The following is a 22,094-nucleotide window of genomic DNA, read 5'->3' as shown; positions in this document are numbered from 1 at the left end:
AAAAAAGCTTGCGTGATCTATTATCTAATTTGCCTGTTTGGGGCTAGTGAAATGGACTCAGAAAGAAGTGGGAGCACCATCACGTTCAGGATCTGAGCTGTTGAGTCAATAAATCATCTAACAAGCTGAAATGTCATTATACCCAAAATGAATCACCACTGTTAACTTGTGGTGAAACTACTAACCCTATAGCTGTGACACTATGTGTTATAGCTGCCTTCTTGATTGATTTATTTTTTTCCTTCTCTCTCCTCCCCCACTGGAATTCATAAAGGAATGTGGAGTAGAATCATGACCATCTGAAGATTCAAGCTAATTGGGAAACAAAAGCAAGTGAAGAGCAGACGTGGTTAGTTAGCTTTGTTGCCATCTGTCACAAATTAATCAAAGCAGTTTTGACTGTGGCTAATATAGTCATCATGTTAGCATTTACCATAAACATTTCCCCTGGTTAAAAAAATAAAATAAAATCTGATAACCTTGAATAATATACTATCCTGGATCTCTCAAGCTAAATTCTTGTTTCTATCACCATAAATGATGTTTCATTAAAATTTGACGTAACTGGTGTATTATGTGTAGCTGTTTTTAACCTCATTTTTTTACAAAATGGTTCTAGTTTACTTCACCTTGAAGTCAGCTTTCAGCAGCATATCTACAGAGAGAGAAAAGCTGAAGCAGATGCTGGAGCATGAGGCATCATCATCTCCATCTGCACAAATAGTTGGCTTGAAGAATGCCTTAACGTCTGTAAGTGATATGCTGAAGTTCAGCAAACTTCATTATCATCAGTTACTACTTTTAAATTTTGTAGTAGTTAATTTCTGTTTTGTTAGTGTCTGCTCTGTACTAAAATTTACAATATTGGAGCATAATGAGTCATGATTATACATAGTATTTTACAAAGACTCTCTTTCCTAAATGGTAAAGGTACTGAGAAATCATGAAGACTTGATAGATCTTATTGTGCCCTAAATAAATCTGTATTATTTGATGCTAAGTATAAGAGTTGCTTTGTGACTGAGTCTACTTTGTCTGGATCAGTCATTCCATTCTGATAGGCTACGGTGCTGTTTAGGAAAAGCCAAATATTTGCTATAACTTGGAACAAAATAAAGAAGGAGCAGCTGAAGGCATTCGGCTGTCCTTTCTATTGCACCAGAGCTTTGCTGCTCTGCACCAAAACACTGAAAAACAAACTCAAGTACAGCTTGTTTATATTGGCTTCCACCTTCATCTGTTAGTCATCTGAAAGCAGCAATGGATTAGTTCAAACAAAATCCTAAATGACAAAAGATTATGCTCTTTAAAAAAGTTGGTTGGATTTGGTTGCTACACTTTTTTCAACATGAACTGGTCTCAAACAGTTTCAATACATCAACTAAACAGTAATCTGATTTCAGAACAATGAGGGCCATCATTATCATGCTCTTAAAATTTCAGTCTATATCTCAAATTGCTAACCAGAGGCAGGAGTGACTCTGGTTAAATGTGCTATAGATCTTTGAATTAGTTCAATATAAAAGCTTGCTTTGTTTTACAGAAGTTGTGTATGGTTATAGCTTTTCAGTTTGAAATGTTTCTTCCCCTAGACCTGTCGATGTTATGATGTCTTCATAGAATTTGGAGAAAGCTGAAGCTTGTTGCATAAAACTACATTCACTCATTTGTTTTTGGCTTTCAGCTGTTCCACTTGGGACATCTAATTGGGTGACTTCCACTTTTTCCAATGTTTCCAATTTGCTTAAAATTTTACATTAAAAATCACTTCTAAGGTTTGTGAACTGAGTGAACACTCAGCTAAACCTGGATTCTTTTTGTAAGTGATGAAATTCTGTTCATCTTCTAAATGTCTTCTAAAAATCACAGTCTTTGCTCTTATTTGTTATTTACTAACCCTTCTGTAACCAATCCAAGTGTGATTTCTGAACTCTGGCAGTTTCAGCAGAAGTAACACCTATGTGAAAGCTACTCTTAGCCTTTAGATCTGTAAAGCTATGATGCCAACAGAAATTTTCTCACCATGCACAGCAGAGAATCCTGTAGGAGAAAAGAATGAACTTCCTTTGAAGTCTTCTGGAAGCACAGATACGATAAACTCTAAGACTGTTCCTGTTAAGAGAGTCTTGTACTCATGACTTTAATGTTTGTTTTTTATTACAATTTTTATTCAGGTCGTAAGGACCAAAAATCATACAGGTTGAAAGCTATCAACTGTTAGGCTGTTTGGTTCTTATTGACTTGGCAGGGGAAGAAATCAAAACAGATTTGAAGTGCATAAAATACACTTTTCAAAATAAGTATCTCTGCCTTTGCTTTTCCGTAATCAAAGTGTTGTTCTTGACCTCCACACGGCAAATAGACAAAAGTCAACAGAAAAAGAAAATGGAAGAAAGCACAATAGAAGAAGATAGCTACAAGAGAAGGAAGAAAGTAATTTTAGTATGATATACAGGAAGGCTATATAAATTCTTTATTGTATTAATTTGATGATGGGGGGGGTATAATACATAAGCTTTTCCACCTGAGCACTTGAGAGAGGAGTGATAATGCTAGTATGTTGAAGCTAGACCACACAAATGTACAGCCAGAGAATCCTCTTTCTCCCATTCACCATCACTTCGGACCTACTGTCTTTCCTACTTCCAACAAAAAAATACCATCAAAATCAGAATTGGACAAAGTGAATGCACAAATTGCAACATTCTTGTATTGATTCACATAGCAGAAGTGGGCAGTAAATCTTCAGTTTTGTTCCATCCTGATGGCTGGATTGTTTCTTTTTTAACTTTTATACCCAACTCAATATACACACATAGGAAACCAGTTTTTGTAAGGGCAGTTCTCTACTGTAATTATTTAAAATTATGAGCTTGGCTAGACTTGCGCTGCAGTACAGGAACTATTACTCAGAGGTTTTTTCTCTATTTTCTTTTTATGGCTAAAGTTGGTAACACAGGTTATTTTCATTGCAGCAGGGCTACATTCTCTTCCTACTGACTGACATATAACCATCAATGCATTCAATGTGAATAACTAATTACCAGAGTTTGTTACAGAGGGTTTTTTTTTCCTAATTATTTCTATTAAAAGGCTGTCAGGACACACGTTTTAAACTGTTCTTTGATTCAGTGTTAGAAAGAATTCTGCAACTCTGCTAGCTGTAGAGAATGACTTGGAATGTACAGACTACACTGTCTACTTTGGCAGAAAATATTTCAGAATAGTCAAAAATCTACTTAATTTAGAATGCAGCTTAAAGCAGCCTACCATAGAAGAGATTTGGTATATAAAGAACTAATCCTGGGAGAAGAATATTACAGGAAAATCTTTTCTTCATTCCCACTTTTACTTTGATACAAAGCTGAGACCAAACATTTAAGAATACCTCTCATGCTCTCGGTACTTCTAACCATCTAAGGATTTGCACAGATTTGAGACTTCGCACGATGAACAAGCACTAAACTTATTCCTCAGATTCCTAGCCAGAGTCACCCCTTTCCTTCAGCTCTACATCAAACCATTCATATTCTGTGGTGGAGTGTATTTCAGATGTATCTTAGCAAGAAGATTCACTGCTGTGTTTCTGTAGTGACAGGAGAAATGTGTAGATGATTAGGTGGAAGAGACCTCTTTTGTATCAGTTTTTAAAGGAGAAGGTGTTGACATAAACAGAGTAGTCTACATAGCCCTGTCAGAATCTTAAGTATGCTTCTTGGTTCTCCTCAAGAAGATGAGACAAAAGAAACTGTTTTATGCTTACTTATTCCTGTATTTGCTTCCCTATGTGGTTAAATCAAACTCTATATGTGAAATCCTTATGGAAAATCAAACTCTATATGTGAAATCCTTATGGATGATCAAACAACTGGGGCTGGAACATCTCTTCTAGGAAGAGAGGCTGACAGAGCTGGAATTAAGTCTCTGGGGAGACCTTATTGCAGCCTTCTGATACTTGAGAGGGAGGGCCACAAGAGATGAGGAGAGACTCTTCACTGGGGTATGTCTTGATAATAAAAAGAGTAATGGTTTTAAATGAAAAGGTAGCTTTTAGGTCAGATATAAGGAAGAAATCCTCTACTATGAGGATGAATAAGGCTCTAGAACACATTGCCTGGAGAAGCTGTGAATGCCCAATCACGGGAGGTGTTGAAGGTTGGATGGGACCCTAGGCAGCCTGATCTAGTGGAAGGTTCCTGTGGCAAAGTGGTTGAAACCATATATTCTTTAAATCCCATACCATTTTATGCTTTCATGGTTGACAGTCACCAAGAGGAGATAAGAGCTGTCTCACAAGCATGCCTTTCAGAGGTCAAGTAAACATCCAGGAATTATAGATATAGTCAGAGAAGCAGGGAAGCATCTGAAAAAAATACACTAAAAAAAAAATCCCTCGTTTCAGGGAATAAATAAGCTCAGACAGGGCCATCCAAACACCACAGCAGAGCAAAGTCTTGTCAAACTCTTGGTTCAGGCTAATCCCCAAGCAATGAACGGGCTCCTAGAACTTCTGCACCTTCAGTAGTTCCAACAGAGTATGAGGGGAAACCCACCTGATCTCAGAAGTAGTATCATCTAAAGGATTGCAGTGTGTCCAGCTGACAGCTGTGGCTGGAGGAGTGCTAGCAGTCTTCATAGAGCATGTGTTGTTTGAATTGCTCTGTACAGCTGGGAGACAGTGACTGCTTCTGTGTAACTTTATGCTCTGTGCACTTGCAAAAGAGTGTATTACCATAAGTACAGTTGGTCTTACAGTGCTACATGTAATTGTAACACTGAAGAATTGGATTCCTTTTTATTCATAAGCATCCCAGTTTCTGAAATGGAGCAAAGAAAGGGCTGTTTCACTATCAATATCTGTAGAGGCTTACTTTTTAATGGAGTAAATTTAAAATAATGCTCATTATGCTTATATGTTCCATTACTTTATAGTTATGTAAGATAGTATTAATATGGAATATTAAAAAACATAGTACATCTGTAGTAAATACAAATACATATTTTTCTCAGCAAAAAAACAGAGCTAAGTTGGTTTTTTGTTTGTTTTGTTCTTAATTACGTTGTTTGTTCATAGTTTTTCTGTATGGTTTGGAGAAGTCTTTCTCCCCCAGGGCCTCATTACATCCAGTGAAACTTGCCCCCTGCCATTTCTGGAATTGTCTCTTGGAAAACAATGTCACGTATAAGAGTTGTCTTATATTCATTCATTATATTCATTTTCTGTTCTTGCCTAGTGCAATAGTACCACTTCAGTTGGGGTGCAGCAATAAAAGTGGAAGATAGCTTTGTCTTACTAATTAGTCTGAAGTAAAATATTACTTCTTTGTTAGTGGAAGACAAAGAGAACAGTATATCAGCTTGATAAAAAAAAAAAAAGTCACTTTCCAGTATGGCAAGAGTGAGAACATTTAGAGACAAGGTAGAGGTGAGGGAAAGAAGCTAAAAAAATAAAATAAAATAAAAAAAGCACAAAATTCATTCATTCTTAAGCTATTATGTCACCTTGCACAACCCAGTAACTTGAAAGTGCCATCCCTGGCTTTTATTCTCCACTTGTCTTTTCCTTCACACTGAAGAAAAATAATTTTAGAGACAAGGTACAAGATTTGAACCATTTATAACAAATAATTTGCTACCAGTAACCAATTATGTGTTTAATACTGCATTTAAAATACTCCTTCCCTTTCTTTTTACACAATAAAACCACTGTTCAAATTAGTTGAGAGAACTTTATATCCCCAATATTTTTGTTAAATATTCCAGGCAATAGCACAAAACACAGATCTAAAAGACCGGTTACGCAGAATACATGCCGAATCTATGATCCTTGATTCAGCATCTAATGCAATATCAAGTCCAGATTTGGTGCAGGTGGGTATGGATTTCCTCTTTCAGTGATCTTTTCCTCCAGCTCCTACATCTAGATGGTGTTACATCTTGTCCTGTTCTTCATGTCTTCCGTACAGTGTATTGTGTTAGCAAAATGAGTCCGCTTTTGTGATTATGAATCATTTCTGGTGATGCATTGTGTTATATTTAATTTCAGAGATTTTCCTCGTGAGCAGTTTTCTTGAGCATACCACCATTGCTTTTGCTACTGGCTCCTGGTATTCTCCCTCACCTCCTGCCCCCTTCCCATTCAGCATGAACAAAGCTGTCTTGTCACCTGCTGCCAGTGGTTTTCTCTCCTTGCGTTCCCCTGTTAACTTTCATGCCTGTCTGAACGTTGTTAGCCCAAAACATTAACTACTGGTGTGACTGATTTAAGGTTTAGAGCCATTTATAGACTTTTCATGAAAGAATCAAAGAAATGAAATGTATGGGATCTTCAGCCATTTCATTTTGTGTGTTTGAAGACAAGGAGTCTTCTGCATATCCAGTTAGCCAGTTTGAGATACACTGAAGTACTGACAGTTTTTTGGCTCACTTCAGAATGCATATGAATATGGTGTATTTATAGATCATAGGTCCTAGATATTTAAGATTCTAGTAAGGGAAGCAAGAACTTATTTCTGATGAATTTTCCTACGTGCTGATACAGAAACTTCTGCTGTGCTTGTATAATAAATCCTTCATTAGAACTTGAATGGATGTAGTGTTGGGTTTTATATAACATACTATTTCCTTTCATTTTTAAAGGCAGTTTAGTCATTCAGTCTGTTCATTTCTATTTTAGTTCCATTTTAGAAGTACTGATTTTAGTCATATTTTGCCTCTTTTTTTCTTTTAAGGTAATTGATCATTTAAATGCCTTTTGCTTTTAATCCCATAAAGTTTTTGAATAGTGCTGCTGTACAGAGAGGCATTAATGAATAAGTACATTGGTTTTTAATTTCAAGACTAATCTTCCTGTTTAGGGGAGGACCTTGTGAAGATATTGGGTTATTTCTCAAACATAGAATCATAGAATTGCTTAGATTGGAAAAGACTTTATAGCTCATCAAGTCCATGCTGTATGTACTGCATATACAGTGATAAAATTAGCTTTTAAAATGTCCTTTAGGGCATTTGTTAATGAGTTCCCTCTGGAACTTACAGACAAAAATCATTTATACTGGAAAACTTTCATCTTAGATTGTCTGAGGACTGCAATACAGTACTGCTGCTGTGAGGTCACTGCACAGAGCTTGGCTCTAGATGATATATCAGCTGCTATGATAGACCTCTGGAAATTGAAGCGGTATTAACTAGTTTTTCAAGCCTTTGCATAAAATAAACATTTAGTTTATATTTGAGTCGTTTATGGTGCAGTTTATCTTGCCACAATTGAAACATGAACGAAGACAAAGTGAAGCTCTCATGTGATTAAATATAAAAATCAAACTGTTCTTTTATGAGCCTCTTCTGCTCATTTTGCTTCTGAGATTCAAAATAGAGTTGGAAACAATCCCAGTAGCACTGCTCATGCACATAGGAAGTTTTTTTTGACTTGCAGGCCAATGTAACTGCCTCCCCCCAGAAAAGTCAATTTTGAGATTACTTATTTCTTGCAGCTTTACTGGGATTATACAATTAAAAAAAAGCAGATATCTTCTGTAAGTAACAAACCAAACTGTTATTAATCTCACCATTATCAGCATACAGTGAATAACATTCTGTACTGTAGTAAAACTTACCAGCAGAGAAGCCTCAGAAGATTTGTCAGTTTGATTGCAGAATTACCAGATAATTCATTAAGTGAGTTCTGAAAGTAAAGCTTCTAAAGATTTTTTTCATTTTGCAATTCCTACAAAATTATGATAGCAAGGGCAGCCATGGTTACAAGTTAAGAATGCATCACATACAGAATAAAGCTTGAGAGCAGCTGATATGTTAATTTGGACCAGCCAGTCCTATTCCTTAGTAGGGATGGAGCTACGAGGGAACTACCAATACTCACTGATAGTCCCACCTTTCCTAGACTACATTTAGCAACTCTGCTCATGTCTCTACCTATAGAGAGAACTTGGGGCTTCTGCAGGTGGAGGTCATGAAATCTGTACTTCAGCAGCAAAAGCAATATCATTGATGAGGCTTTGATAATATGCTGACTTGAGTTGAAACACAGTTCTTGGACATGAATATGAAACTTTCTGAAGCAGAGCATGGAAAATAGCCTAGTGGAGATAGTTAGGAAAATAACTTTGCCCCTCTGAATTTTGTATGCTACTGCTTGCCCAGACTTGCATTAAGCAAGGCCTGGGAAAGGAGAAGACTAGTGTGTTTATTAAGATCAGCAAAGAATGGAGACCAGTATGTAGTAAAAAAAAAAAAAGTTGGAATTTTCTCCTTTCTAGGGATTTCTTAGTGATATGCTTGCATACATATCTGGCTGAACCCCTCAAATATCAATGCATTTTCACATTTTTTGTCAGAGGAAATAGTACATGGCACAGTATACACTTATCTACTGAATTGTACATTTTTTTCTTTTCTAGTCTGTTTTTCTTTGGTTTTAAATACCCTCCTCAGAACATGCTACCTTTCACTAAGTTGGAAAAGGAGCACGTGCAGTCTTCTGCCAGGCATTCTACAATCCTTTAACTTACGTGACTGGATTTATATGCGTGAATGCTATTTGTAGTATTTTTCCTCTCAACACTTTGTATTTCTTTTAAACAGGAAAATTCGAGAGAAGAAAACAGAGGTCTGGTTCACCAGATCTCCAATGAAAGCAGACTATCTATTGCTGACTCTCTTACAGAATTTTTTGATGCACAGGAAGTCCTACTGTCTGCTAGCTCTTCAGAAAATGAGGTCTGAGCTTTAATGTTGACACTATTGTTATTTAGTTCATTATCTGCTACTCAACACGTGGTCTTTCAATGTACTAATTGCACATCAGATGATTTGACAAAAATAAGTTAGTATGCTGCTTGTGTTCATTTGTTATCTCTTTACAGTTGAATGTAAAAAATTATTGTGGAAAAGTCTTATATGCACATGTAGGAAAATGGCAAACAGGTAGCTAATATGTAGACACTGCATATATTGTATGATCTGCTTTGAGTCATCATGCAGGAGCTAAGGAAATTCTATTATCGAAATATAAATCTGCTCTGTAGGTATACCTTGGGGCCAAGATTACACATACTAAAACTTAATGCTGACTTCTCCGGGACTCCCTAAATGCTTGGTGTTTGATGTGGTGAAGGCCCTTTAGCTCTGAGACCAAGATAATGAAGCACGTTTTCACTAAAATAAAAATTTAATTATCACTGATGGTAATAATTTCCAAAGTATTTAATCCTTAGGCCCACTTAGTACTTTTCTCCAATACTGAAACACAGCTTAAAAAGTTCAGATCTACAAGAAATATTAATTGCAGCAGAAGGTAACAATTTGTGTGCATGTGGAATTACTTTAGTGGGTACGCTAGTGAGTAACAAGTCTTATTTCCCCATCCTGCACATAGGTATCAGATGATGATTCATATGTAAGTGATATCAGTGATAATGTCTCAGAAGATAACCTAAGCAATGACATAGAGAATGAAAGACAAACTTTAGGTAAGTTGAGGGTTTTACAATATCATGTTTTGGGAATTGTGTTTCTTGTTTGAGTTATTTTTTTCTTGTTTTGTTAGAAAACATTTGATGTTACAGATTGTGATATAGACAGCTTGTGTGTTTTTTTTTTTCCCCTCCCCCTTATCACCTCAGACTGCTTTTGAGCAGCACATTCTGATTAATCTGATTAAAAGGGCCAAGGCACCATAGTTTAAGCAGGATGGTCGTTCAGTATCAGCAGAGAAACACCAATGTGCTTGTCCTCTCAATTTCAGCTCCTTTTCAGATCCTTTCATGGCCACAGGATTTTTCAAACTAGCAAGGCTTGCTGCTTTTGGTTGCTTTTTCATTTCATTTTTCTCTAGAAAGTAATTTGCTTCAATATAACAACAATGTTCAAAGTTTTGTCATTTTTAGTAGATTTTATTGTTTAAAAGAACATGTGAATTATTTACTGTCATACCTCGTGCATGACCATACAAATTTCTTCTCTACCTGTTTTAATTATGACAGGCTTGTTACTGGGTACACTTATTTAACAGTCCTGCAAATTAGAGTAAAAAAATGGAGGCAGAGGAATTGGTCACAACAAACTAATTGGCTTTGTGCTTTCAAAGCATTTCATCTAATCACAATCTTCTTCCCACTTTATCTATGTGGGACATTCAGTAATGCTGACCAGTTGTTTCTTACTTGCAAGTGTTACCTGATCATCTCCAAGGATGAGCCCATCCCTTTACATTTGGTAGTTAACATGTTTGGAGATCTGTTCTGTAATGTTTTAAAAATGATATTTTGAAATACGGGATTGGTTTTCTTTTCCTCATAATCTGAATCTTAGAAAACTAAGAGTGTAGCTGTGTTCATCCTGCAACAAAGACTACCACTGAAACTGTGCTGTGTGAGCAGCACCTCTGTGTACTTCTGATACCTGTTTCTGTGCTTTGGTCAGTCTATCTCTCCCATTGCAAACTGGATACCTTTTTTCCTACACGGGCTTTCGCTGAGCTATGAACTGTAGAGTTTTGATAGAAATCTTTTGACCACTGCACTGTCAACAGTCAGACCAGATGATAGTAATGGTAACAGTCTGACTTGAGATGTCACTGATCCTAGCAGGTCAGGTGTCTTAATCTCCTTCAGTGTTGTTGTGGCTGTTTGTCACAGGTCTCGCAAACCAGGAGGGGGTTTCTTTTCAGTAGGAGTTGGCAAACTACACTGTAGAGAGAAATCACATCCATCTGACAAAATCTCATTCCTCTGAATCAAAATTGATGTATAACTAAACAATGTACCTGTTGCAGAAGCTCATAGCCCTATTTTGATTCAATAGACGTAATTTCACTGCACACTTTGAGCTATTTATTCTGTTATGACTGCTTTGACAACAACTCTGGCCACCTCAGATATTCTTGTAGTTGAGTCATTTTTATTTATTTTTTTAATATTAGCAAGCCCTAAACTCCAGAATTGCTTCAGTTTTTCTACCTGTTAAGCAGGTAGAAAGCAATACATGCAATTAAATAAGCAATATATGGGTGTATCTAAAAGTCAACATGGTTTAACATTTTTAAATTGCTCAGTCTACAGCAAGCACAGTAGGAAAGCCTTCATGTAAATCTGTGCTACACTAGATTTCCTTGTAAGCAGTATCAAAAAAAAAAATAGATAGGAGCTTCTTTGGTGCTTAAATCTGTAATTTATTCCTTGTCTTCTGAGAAGTGGCAACTTAATTGAAGCTCTGTCAGGGAGGGAGGTTTTATGAGAGACATAGGAATCTATCTCTGTTACAACCAAGATAGCAATAATATTTACTCTTTCAAATTCAGCAGAAAGCCTGAGTCTCTCTCCTAGCCTTTAAGGGTAAGGAGGTAGTTTTTTTATGCTACTTTTCTACCTTCAGTTAACTTAGAGATATTAAAGTCATGTTTATTCTTCACCCCTTTGTAACAGGCTATCTTTAAACCACAGGTGAAGTTATTTGAATGAAATGTGAAAGGTGTTTTATTTTTTTTGACAAATAAAAGTTACATTTTAATGTATATTTGTAAGAGGGATAAAAAGTAAGTAAACTATGTATTAACTCGTTCTGCATATTTATTTTCAGACTGTATTTCTGAAAGTGGAATTGGATGCCATTCTAAACGGAGAACATGTTTACCAGCTCCATGTCCCAATACTAGTAACATCAGCCTATGGAATATCTTAAGAAACAACATAGGAAAGGATCTCTCCAAAGTGGCCATGCCTGTGGAATTGAATGAGCCACTTAACACCCTTCAGCGTCTCTGCGAGGAGCTGGAATACAGTGAGCTACTAGATAAAGCAGCTCACACACCTAACCCATTTGAACGGATGGTAAACACTTTATCCTAAATTCTTAATAATAATCAGTATAACCAGAAGAGAGTACAATGTGAAAATCAATCTGTCAAATACATGAAGGTGTTCTACTCCATTTTTCTTTCCACCCAGCTGAGAGAGGCAGGCTCTAACAAGTCTGTGTTTGTTTCTGTACCCACTAGTTTTTATTCTGCCTAATTTCTTTTGCTTTGTAAAGAAGTGTATCTCCTAAACTGCCTTATCCTGCAAGGTTAAGTGAAGTACAAGTTGAAATCTGGTTTGTATCTTTTCTCTTCCTTCCTCTTCTAATTTTCCAAGATTAAGAACTTAGAGCAAAGAGGAGTGAGCTATTATGCTTCTGGCATAAGTATGGAAGTTACAATGCTATGTATCTTTGTAACATGAAGTTGCCTAATCTGGAAACAGTTCTCCATGGAAGATAGTGGGTCTTCCAGCCCTACCCTACTGTGATAGTTTTGTGTCAATTAAGTGAGCTCCATTTGTTTTATCAGCTGGTTTTTTGTAATTCTGAGGATGCTACAAAATGGTCAGGAACTCAAAACTAGGTACTGCTTATGTATGTTGTTTACTATATTGATGTAGTCTTCTACTACTGTAGAATCCTAAAATTCACAATTTGATAAATAACAAGAAAAAAAATGATTTCAGTTGTTTGCTTCTAGAGTCACAAGAGTTACTTGATGCGTATGCCTATAAATAAAGGATTTTAAAGCTCCCTATATTCTCTTAAATAGAAGAGATGGATTGTACCCTACACCAAATTAAGTCTTTTGATCAATATTTCTTACTTTAAAATGAGGCTATTAATGAATGTAAATAATTATGTTATAAATGCTACTTGAAAATACACTTGCTCCAACTCTACAAGGATCATAACTTTGTATCTGTCCTCAGGATTTAGCAGATGTAATACAATGGAAAGCATAGTAATGACAGCAAAATAGCAAGGTCCTAGGTTGCAGCAGGTGAGAGTTAACTCAAATGCAACAGTCATCATCACAGAGATAAAGGGGGAAAACCCACTTACCTTCAGATGGCTTCAACCATGCAGGAGTCTCCAACAAGATACCCTTACCTCTACTGCCAACCCTTAAATGAGATCTGGGAAGGGGTGGATCCTTCCAGTCACTTAGGTGCATTGCTTGCACCTGAGCTCCCTTGGGTTGGCTCTGCCTTCCTACCAAGTGCTCAATTACTGCTTGGAGCCATGACTTAGTATTTCTGCTATAGAGAGTGTGGCTGTTAATTTGTTCTTAGGTATAGAACTCTTCCTTGTTTTTGTTAAGAATGCATGTTAAAAGAAAATGAACAATAGGTCTTTGCATGGGAATGAAAATAAGTTTTTTCACTCCTTCCCTAAGCATCTGGAAATTGAGTCAAAATGTAGTATTCTTTGACTCTGAAAAACTCTTGAGGTAAAATTGTTGTTAGCTGTTGTATCATAATTGCAACGTTTTGCTTAGAATAGCTCATTTATTAAGTCAGTTTCTGAACTTGTGAAAGGAAAACATCTCCTCTTTCACATAGAATAACAGACCATAACTGTAAAAGCCAATTACAATACAAAATCTATCAGTGGTTTTTAAGTTTACTGCTTTCAATTCTGTGTGTTCCAAAATACTGAATTATGTCAAACTGTTTTCAGCGACACTGTTTTCAGTCAAATAATTTGCGAAGTTTGATCCTGTTAACTCTATCACTGGCCTCTTGAATGATTCATTGAAAACTGAAAAACTCTATAATGCATGAGCTAATGCTTAACTCCCAGGAGGAGGCATACACATTTATAGTCTGCAAATAATGGAAAAAATAAATAGCTGATGTCAGGATAAGGCCTTTGTTTATATATATATCTCTTTTGTTAAGTCAGAATCCTTTGAAAAAAAAATGCACGATTGTGATAAAGTAATCAGAATTCTCTGTGTGTTATTTCCAGGTATATATAGCTGCGTTTGCAGTATCTGCATATGCATCCAGTTACTACCGAGCTGGAAGTAAGCCATTTAATCCTGTTCTTGGAGAAACCTATGAATGTATTCGTGAAGATAAGGGTTTCCAGTTCTTTGCAGAACAGGTACTGTATGCTACAACATTTACTTTTGCTGTTTGATAGACTACTTAATTCTGAATGCATGGCTGGTATCCCCCAGAGCTATAGCAAAATGCAAAATTACTTTGTGTAACCTTAGCCCAGCAAAACTCAAGGGATGCTATAGAATTATAAATGAAGGAAATGGCTTTGTTTATTGAGGAAAGGCAGCTAACGCTGGGATGGAATGTGACAACCAGTCACTGACAGTCAGAAGCAAAGGCTTGGCAGGCTGTTACTCCAGTAACTAGGTAACTTGTTTAAGATTCTCATTCTGAAATCTGATCGCTACTACAAAAGCTTTGTGTTCTTGTCATGTTCTTTTGTGTGCAATCATTTAAAATGTTCATAACAAATTGTCTTTTTTACAGCAAATATTTTATTCACATGAGTTGATCAACCACCAGTATTTTTTATGGCACCATGAATGTTTATCCTCCCTGTTCAGATACTTTGTGGGCTAAGCCTGTCAAATCTGGTACCATGGCTTAGTAGCTGAAGGATGTATACAGCACATCAAGGTCTGAGTGTTGCTGAAAATTGCCTTCCTGTAGTATGGTTATTAAGTGTGGGTTAAAAATATATAATATTTGAACCAGTCCAGATACCAAAACTGCTAAGCTTGAGACGTAAGTTAAAATGAGGTAAAATTTAAAGAATCTGGTTCCTATCAGAATGTAAGAAGGATTGAAAGCTGTCTTATTCTGTCTAGACATTGCAATAAAAATTAGAAAAGAAAACTAGGCAAGGCTGTGCAGCCTAGAAATTTGATCAGTAGAAGCCTTGTAAGAGACTTCTATTAGTAAATGAAAAGTGGTTTTGATGCACTTTGTACATCATACAAAGGACAAGAAGTTGCACTATGTGATCTTTCCTTAGTCTAGGAAGTATCACAGACAAGCATAAAAATAAGGAAAAAAAGCAGAATGGTCAAAGCAAGAATCAAGTCTAAAGTTCAGGCAATGTGTCTGAATCTTTATTGTGTTTAGTTCTAAGAGTTAGTTCTTAGAGCAGTGAAGTTACCAGTGTAATGTCAAATTGGAGTAGCAAAGCAGATAATAAAGTTTGGAACTTAGTTTAATGTAAGTTTGAATGAAAGGAGAAGATTTTCCCCTAAATATTAGACAAATCACTACAAAGGCTACTTTTCCTAAAGAAGATTTTAAAAATATGAGTGTTCTTGTTTTGTTAATGACTATTGTTCAAATATGTGCCGTATGTGATATGAATGGTAAAGTTATACTATATTATTATGGGGTGGAGGAATATTTGGAAGGGAGGGTGATATAGGAGGAAAGAAATTTCATGCAGCTTGCAAGCATTAAATATTTCTTTTTGCATCAAGAGTTCTTATTTATTGCTTGTTTGTGCAAGTATTTTGATGCTTACCCTAGATAACTTGTTAGTGCAGGTACCATGTAATGTGTGAAATAGAAAAATAGAATGTATGAAATTATAGAGATCTGTTCTATTATTAGGATATGTTCAGAATAACTCTACTTAGCTCCATGACCTTACTCTGGAATTATCACAGTTTAAGTGAGAGCCAAGTTTAACCTAGGAATTATAGTGACATCTGGGGTTAATCTGAACACAGTATGTGAAAGAGAGAGAGAGAGAGAGAGTTGCTCTCAGTGGATTAGGGCATAGCTGAGAGTAATTAGTACTACTTTATTTCTTTTTTAACCATGTGAAGATTGGTCAGGGAGAACTGCATCAAATAACAAATTTGCAAAATGAGAAACAAGAAAGTAAAACTGCATTCGAGTCATATGGGTGATTAAGAAATGAAATTCAGAGTTGGAATTAGCAACTTGATTTGAAAATAAAGGTGTCTTTGTCAAAAGAACAGTAGGCATTACACATCAAGGCATTGGTCCTGGTCAGATTTTAGTCTTGTTCACCCAGAAGGGAGAATGTAGAGAGCTTTTGCTCTGTGCAGTCACTTTATTATTTCCTATTTTATTTGAACAGTATGCATAACATATTTATTTATTTACTTACAATCCTCACTTCGTTGTTTCAGTCCTTGCATTGTTATGTATGTGCTGTTATTACCCAAAGCTGATAAAATGCAGTGTGTGTGATTAGAGCTTCACACAAGAAAAATTGGATGCGTCATTTGTGCAGTCTTAAAAGTTGCTAGATGGAATTTCATGGCTTCATTTCTCCACCATTTTTCTCCTTCAGTGATGCTGATTGTTGTCCCACCCCGTAGTCAGGGTTCACTAAGCTTTTGGCCTTTTGGTTTTTGTTTGATTGGTAACTTCTACATTTTTGCTGTCTGCTTAAAGCGCATCTTCTGTTAATATATGTATGAGGCTTTCAGATGAAGTGTAATTATTACATTAGAGACAATGTACAAAATCCATGGTTAGATTTCTTTCAACAAGCAAATTTACCGGCCTTTTAAACAGTGCTTGCCTTTTCTTTCAAGGCTTCCTAGGTCTCAGTACATTGCAAATCTCACTGGCTCCCCCTTAAGGAAACAACCGCAAAAGGAAAGTAAATGTTCAGATTGTAAATGAATGAAATATATGAATAGATGAATGAAAAATAAAGGGGAAAAAAAAGAGAGAGAACAAAACAAAATGACTCTTCATGGGTTAACATTTTTATCTTTGCTTTTTTTCCTTCTTTCATGTCTTGCTATTAGGTCAGTCACCATCCACCTATTTCTGCATGCCATGCTGAATCTGTGAATTTTGCTTTTTGGCAAGGTAAATATTCAGTCTATCATTTACTTTCACAGCCTTCATAATAATTGCACTGTATATTTATGATTAAATATCCAGAAATAGGGAAAAGATTATTTTTTCTGCTTAAATCATAACAGAATGGCTTTAAAAAATCCCTGGCTTACTGATATTTTTTTTACCATTACAATTATGTGCATGTATTCAAAAATTTGTTAAATAATTTTCTTGGGTTTTTTCTTCGTCTGTTTGTTTTTGGTGAGAGGTTTGTTTACAAAAGGAGAGTTGTACCTCAAGATATTTATAAAGACAACCTAGAATAGAACTTGGGAAAACTATGCATTGAATCCTGAGCCATGACAGATCCTGCAGTTCTGCTCTGAAAAATAATTTCTAGAAATATGTATAACAGCAGGAACAGCACATTCACCATGTCTGTCTCTTTTAGTATTATTACAGTGCATAAAATTTCATGCTGTTTCACTATTAACATTGTCTTTCAATAAATGGTGTTGGAGCTTTGTTTGCTCTACAAGTCTAGTGAAGATGTCAGCCAGTTACAATACCTGAACAATCCAATATTTTTGGAGTGTACACAGGACATAACTATGCCTTTTAACTCAGTTAAAATCCTTTGCCCAGACTTTTGTCAGTTCACTATGTGGCATATTATAGCCTTTAATTCTGTTAGGATCGACTTTGCTGACTTGATTAGAGTTATTACAGGTGGAATTGTATTGAACAGAAATTGCAGCTTTGTCATTAGTCTAATACTTTGCTTTGTGAACTCATACAGGGCAAGAATCCTTCTGTTCTTAGCTGAAAAGCAAAGATGACTAAAAATTTATCCATTTGCTTGTATACAAGACTAGATAACAGCCTGTCTCAAAAACTGAAGATACATTTCTTTAACAGATCTTGGAAAGCTAATGTCACTTAACTATTGTAACATGCACTTAGAGAACAAATTTGTTCTGTAAAAACAAGAACTGAGAGTCTGGTCAATTAGAGAGAGACTGAGGTCTGGTCCCAGTGACCCAGAAGACTCAGTCAGGGTGCAGCAGGGTTTGTTTTGGTTTGGTTTTTGTTGTGTTTTTAAATGTGTCTAGCTGAGCTTGTTGGAGATCTAGACAATGATTTTTTTCTAATGTAAATGTAATCTGTAAATGCTGTGGCCTCTTGTTACAGGGCTATATTAACTTGTGGAAAGATTAACATTAACTTAATCATAAAGGTATCTTGTCAACGAGATAAGTTCTTTCTGTGCAAACGTCTGTCCACTTATATTGTCTCCTCTGCTGAAAGGAGACAGCCCTCAGCTACAGTGCTAAAATAGTGCTGTCATCCCATCAGCTACTGAGTGACCTTAGTTCCTGTTTTAACATAGGGAAATCTCTGGATCATTTATGAAAAGCCAGAAGAGTGGGTTCTGATAGGGACAGTTATTTCAGAAACTCTTTTCCCTTATTTAAGAAACTAACACTACTTTTGTAAGACCTGTTTGCAAAGGACAATTGCATTGGAAGCTGTAGTTTGGTTTTTGTTCTGTCTTAGCATCTTTTTGAGACTGGAAATGATTTTTTCCTTTATTTTCAAATGAATCTGTGAATAGAATTGGAGATGCTGGTGTCTAGCACAGCAAGGATACTATCTTGTAAGCACTAAAGTCACTGTGAAAGTTACTGTCTGATTGTCTAGCCTAATTTAACTCCATACCCCTTATGCTGTGCTTCTCTGTCCATGTTTATTTCACTTTAAAGTTAAATAAATTGCTAATTTAACAGCTTCCTCAAGATATTTTTATAAGCTTTCATTGAGATTTATCATCATCTTTTTTTGGAGGAAATGATATAAGACTTGGACAGTTCTTCTGATTCAGACCATATTTTACAAGACCAATTAAACTTCCAGGGGAAGTCAAACTAAATCCCTATCTGATTTTCTGCCCTGTAGATGTTGTTAGTTGTTATGTTTTTGTATTTGGAATTTTCTTTTTGGTTTCTGAAAATGTCTGCATTCATTCACTAGCAACTGAATTACAGATAAATGTACACTGCCTATAGCTTATTTAAATTCCTCTCTTTTGAAAACATTTTTAAGAGGCGACTCTTAAAAATCTGGTGCTTTTCTATTTAAATAACCAGTAATATTGTGAATAAACACTTAACTGTTTGTAGGTTAGCATTATTTTGACCACTCCTTATTATGTTACACTTCATTATTTTGTGTTTCTTAAAGTAGAGCCAAGATGTAGATGGATTCACCCATGCCGATGACTAAACCTGCCTTTTATTTTTCATTTCTTTTTCCCTCATCCTTTTTCAGATGTAAGATGGAAAAACAAATTCTGGGGAAAGTCCATGGAAATTGTTCCCATTGGTACAACACATGTAACTCTTCCAGCGTAAGTGCTGCGATCACGTATTGCTGTTCACACACAGAAACACATATAGGCTCACCTGCACTGAAGCTCCATTTTTGCAGATGAGAACCTGTACTGTGCAGTTGAGACCTTTGGAAGAATTGGTGATTAAGATTTAGTTTAAAAGTAAAGAGAGGGAAAAAAAAACAAAATGGAAGCTCTCAATCTTTCAAAGGTCAAGCTCTAGATCTTTCAAATGTTATAAAACCAATGACGAGATAAAAGCCATCAATTTCATATGTTTTAGTGAAAAAGCAAAGTTTGCATTTTCATACTTAGGTTCAGTTACATGGAAAAGCTGTGTGGTAAAGGACGTTGCAGATTTTTTTTGCTTGAATATGAATTTGAGGTTGGGAGGTTGTTGCTCTTTTGTGTCTACATTTGTACAGACCCTAACACTATGGGGTCTAGGTCTGTAGCTGAGGCTGACAGTTGTCCTCACTGCTTAAATAATTATCGTAAGTGACAAATAGCACCAGTAGCATATCTGGTATTTATTATTCAAGGAAGTAAGTGCTCACAAGATACTACAGCTTAGGTTGATTTTTAAAAATAAAAATCTACAGTGCTCCTATGCTGGCTTGTCTAAGTGTCCGTTATAGATCAACAAACAGAATCACTCAAAAACTACCCTGTGTCCAGTATGGTAACAGAAACACAGGTCTAAAGGTTAAGTATTGTTCTAATTAAATTTGTTTTCCAAAGAGAGTCTACAGATTTAATTATTCTGCCAAATTTAAGAAAGAAGAAAAACAACCCAATAAAGTATCCAAAAGGCAGTGTGTATAAAAGATACTGTGTAAGCTGTGCATTCCAAGGTCTTTAGAATATGAGTGAAGGTTCGGAGGTAAAGTAACCTATGGATTAGTGCCCATTATCCCCATTAGGGCTGATGAACTGGAAAATTTTCTGATTCACATGTGGTTTTCATGTGTATATTTGTATCCCTCTGGAAAAAAATATCTGAATTGTTGTCATAGGCTTTATTAATAATAAACAGATATTCAAGAATATTAAGACTTTATTAAAAATTTGTTTTTTGATTCATTTTTTCTTTTGAGTTCCCTTTGAATTTTTTTCAGAAGTTTATAAGCTAGCTTAAATATGGCATAAGACTACTCCTGTGTTTATTTTGTTACAGTTCTAGAGACCATTTTGCATGGAACAAGGTGACATCTTGCATCCATAACATCTTAAGTGGACAAAGATGGATTGAACACTATGGAGAGATCATCATCAAAAATCTTAATGACGACACTTGTTATTGCAAATTGACTTTCATAAAGGTGACTTTCAGTAACAGTAATTTTGGCAGTGTCCTATCCAGCAAACACAGCAGGGGGTGGATGCTGTCTGCTGAAACTCAGTTCAACTGCTTACAAACTGTGTTTTCATATAGTTCTGAAATTACCTGTGATTCTTTGAGAATCATGAACTATAAATGAACTGCAGCTTACTAGGTAGAGCCAGGCAAGAAAGAAAAGCACAGCCTTCTCAGGTGATTCTAGCTGAGATGCAGGAAGAAAAAAAAAGAGGGAGGGAAAGGAAGAAATATCATCAAAAACCTAGTCTGTGTTTGACAAGAGAAGTAGACACAAGGTGTTTACTGAAGGAGATTTACCACACACCTCCTACTAATCCATTGGCATGTGCTACGGTTGCATTCATCCAGCAGCTATGGAAACAGTGCTTACACGGGTGTTGGAAGCAGTGTGGAGCCTAAGTGAGGGATTGTATTGTTCAAAGTTTTTGCTTCAGTATAAGGATTGATATATAACTACCTCAAGAAATGCCCTCATAACTGAAATTAAAATTAATTTTGGCAGTAGATGACTTCTTCAAGAAAAGAAAAATTAATTGAAAGCCTAAAACAATGCCAAAATTTCTAACCTGAGAAAGAAAACAGTTTTGCTCTGGATTGTAAGAAACTTACCTTAACCTGAGTTTTCTGTATCTGATTGCTTGAGCAAGGCTCTGCTTCTCATAGCTTGTATCTGTATGGCTGCATGGTCTATCTGTAAGTACTTCAGCATGCCTATGCACTGTGGTGCACTCAGCAGCAGAAGGAAAGTGAGTATCATCATTTTCCTTCTCTTACTTTTTTTTCTGAATACTGTATGCTTTCTAAAAAGCATTAATCTTTTTAGGTATTATTCAAAGTACGGTAATGTATTTCCAGAGTTGTAGTAGATTTTGGAGATGGAGAGACTGCAAGTTTATATATTCGATATTATAAATTGGCTAAAATGGAGGTCACTGTGAGTAACAGTTCCTTCTCTTCCTTTTCTGCAAATCTGGGGAGGATTTAGGTAACCAAATCAGGAATCGGTGTTCTCTGTCATTGGACAAAGTTCATGGTCAGCTGTGCTTCAGCTAGTGCTGCCCCTAACAAAGGGAGAATAGATACAATTCTCAACAACCCATTTTAGTAGGCTGACTTATAGTTCTCACAGCAGTTCTTTATGTATGATGTTGTAATGTACACCTAAATGAATAGATTTCAATTCAGAAGAAATACCGTACAGCATGGCAATATCGCTCTCACTTGGTCTCTTACGCACCTTTTGATTCTAGGCAAAGTATTGGAATCCGAATGCACATGAGATCGAAGGCAGTGTCATGGATAAAACTGGGAATGTTGTGCATCGACTCTTTGGGAAGTGGCATGAAAGTTTGTACTGTGGGACAACTTCATCTTCAAATTGCATATGGAGAGCAAGTTAGTGACCAGAATGGCTAACATACAGAACTTAGAATGTGCTTGAGAATATCTGTTTTCTATCTATTTTAATCTACCTAGTAGACCTCAACTTCTTATTACAAAGAATAGTAAAATTTTTTCAAGGACTTAAAATTTAGACAAGAAAAATAAATCATTCAAATTATATAGGGAACTTAATTCCATGGCTTCCTGTATTTTCCTCATTCTCCCTCCTTTTCATATCTGGCTATGAAGAAAGTATTGAGGACTCTGAAAGCAAAGAAAAAACATTTTATTGTGTGAAAGCTGTGGTGGTTTTCATGTATATTAAACT

The 22,094-nt window shown here is 36.0% G+C and overlaps 1 protein-coding gene across 12 annotated transcripts in view; it reads left to right on the top strand.

Annotated features, from left to right (window-relative positions):
• OSBPL3 (oxysterol binding protein like 3) overlaps positions 1–22,094 on the top strand; it is a 91,447-nt gene that overhangs the window by 61,641 nt on the left and 7,712 nt on the right. For 10 of the 12 annotated variants that reach the window (XR_004160137.1, XM_010712786.3, XM_010712779.3 and 7 more), the window contains 10 exons: positions 620–750; positions 5,764–5,871; positions 8,602–8,736; positions 9,395–9,488; positions 11,596–11,846; positions 13,789–13,926; positions 16,598–16,661; positions 18,963–19,041; positions 20,201–20,345; positions 21,634–21,778. Coding sequence is in view for 11 of the 12 variants with exons in the window: in XM_010712786.3 (XP_010711088.1) it covers positions 620–750; positions 5,764–5,871; positions 8,602–8,736; positions 9,395–9,488; positions 11,596–11,846; positions 13,789–13,926; positions 16,598–16,661; positions 18,963–19,041; positions 20,201–20,345; positions 21,634–21,778 (1,290 nt within the window). In the remaining variant the exon portion in view is untranslated. The remainder of the gene's footprint in view (positions 1–619; positions 751–5,763; positions 5,872–8,601; positions 8,737–9,394; positions 9,489–11,595; positions 11,847–13,788; positions 13,927–16,597; positions 16,662–18,962; positions 19,042–20,200; positions 20,346–21,633; positions 21,779–22,094) is intronic. The other 2 variants (XM_010712785.3, XM_010712784.3) reach the window with 1 other exon arrangement.

The sequence above is a fragment of the Meleagris gallopavo genome, chromosome 6, assembly GCF_000146605.3.
Source record: "Meleagris gallopavo isolate NT-WF06-2002-E0010 breed Aviagen turkey brand Nicholas breeding stock chromosome 6, Turkey_5.1, whole genome shotgun sequence".
NCBI classification, from domain to species: domain Eukaryota; kingdom Metazoa; phylum Chordata; class Aves; order Galliformes; family Phasianidae; genus Meleagris; species Meleagris gallopavo.
Note: the sequence above shows the minus strand (reverse complement) of the source record. Positions and strands in the feature narration are given on the sequence as shown.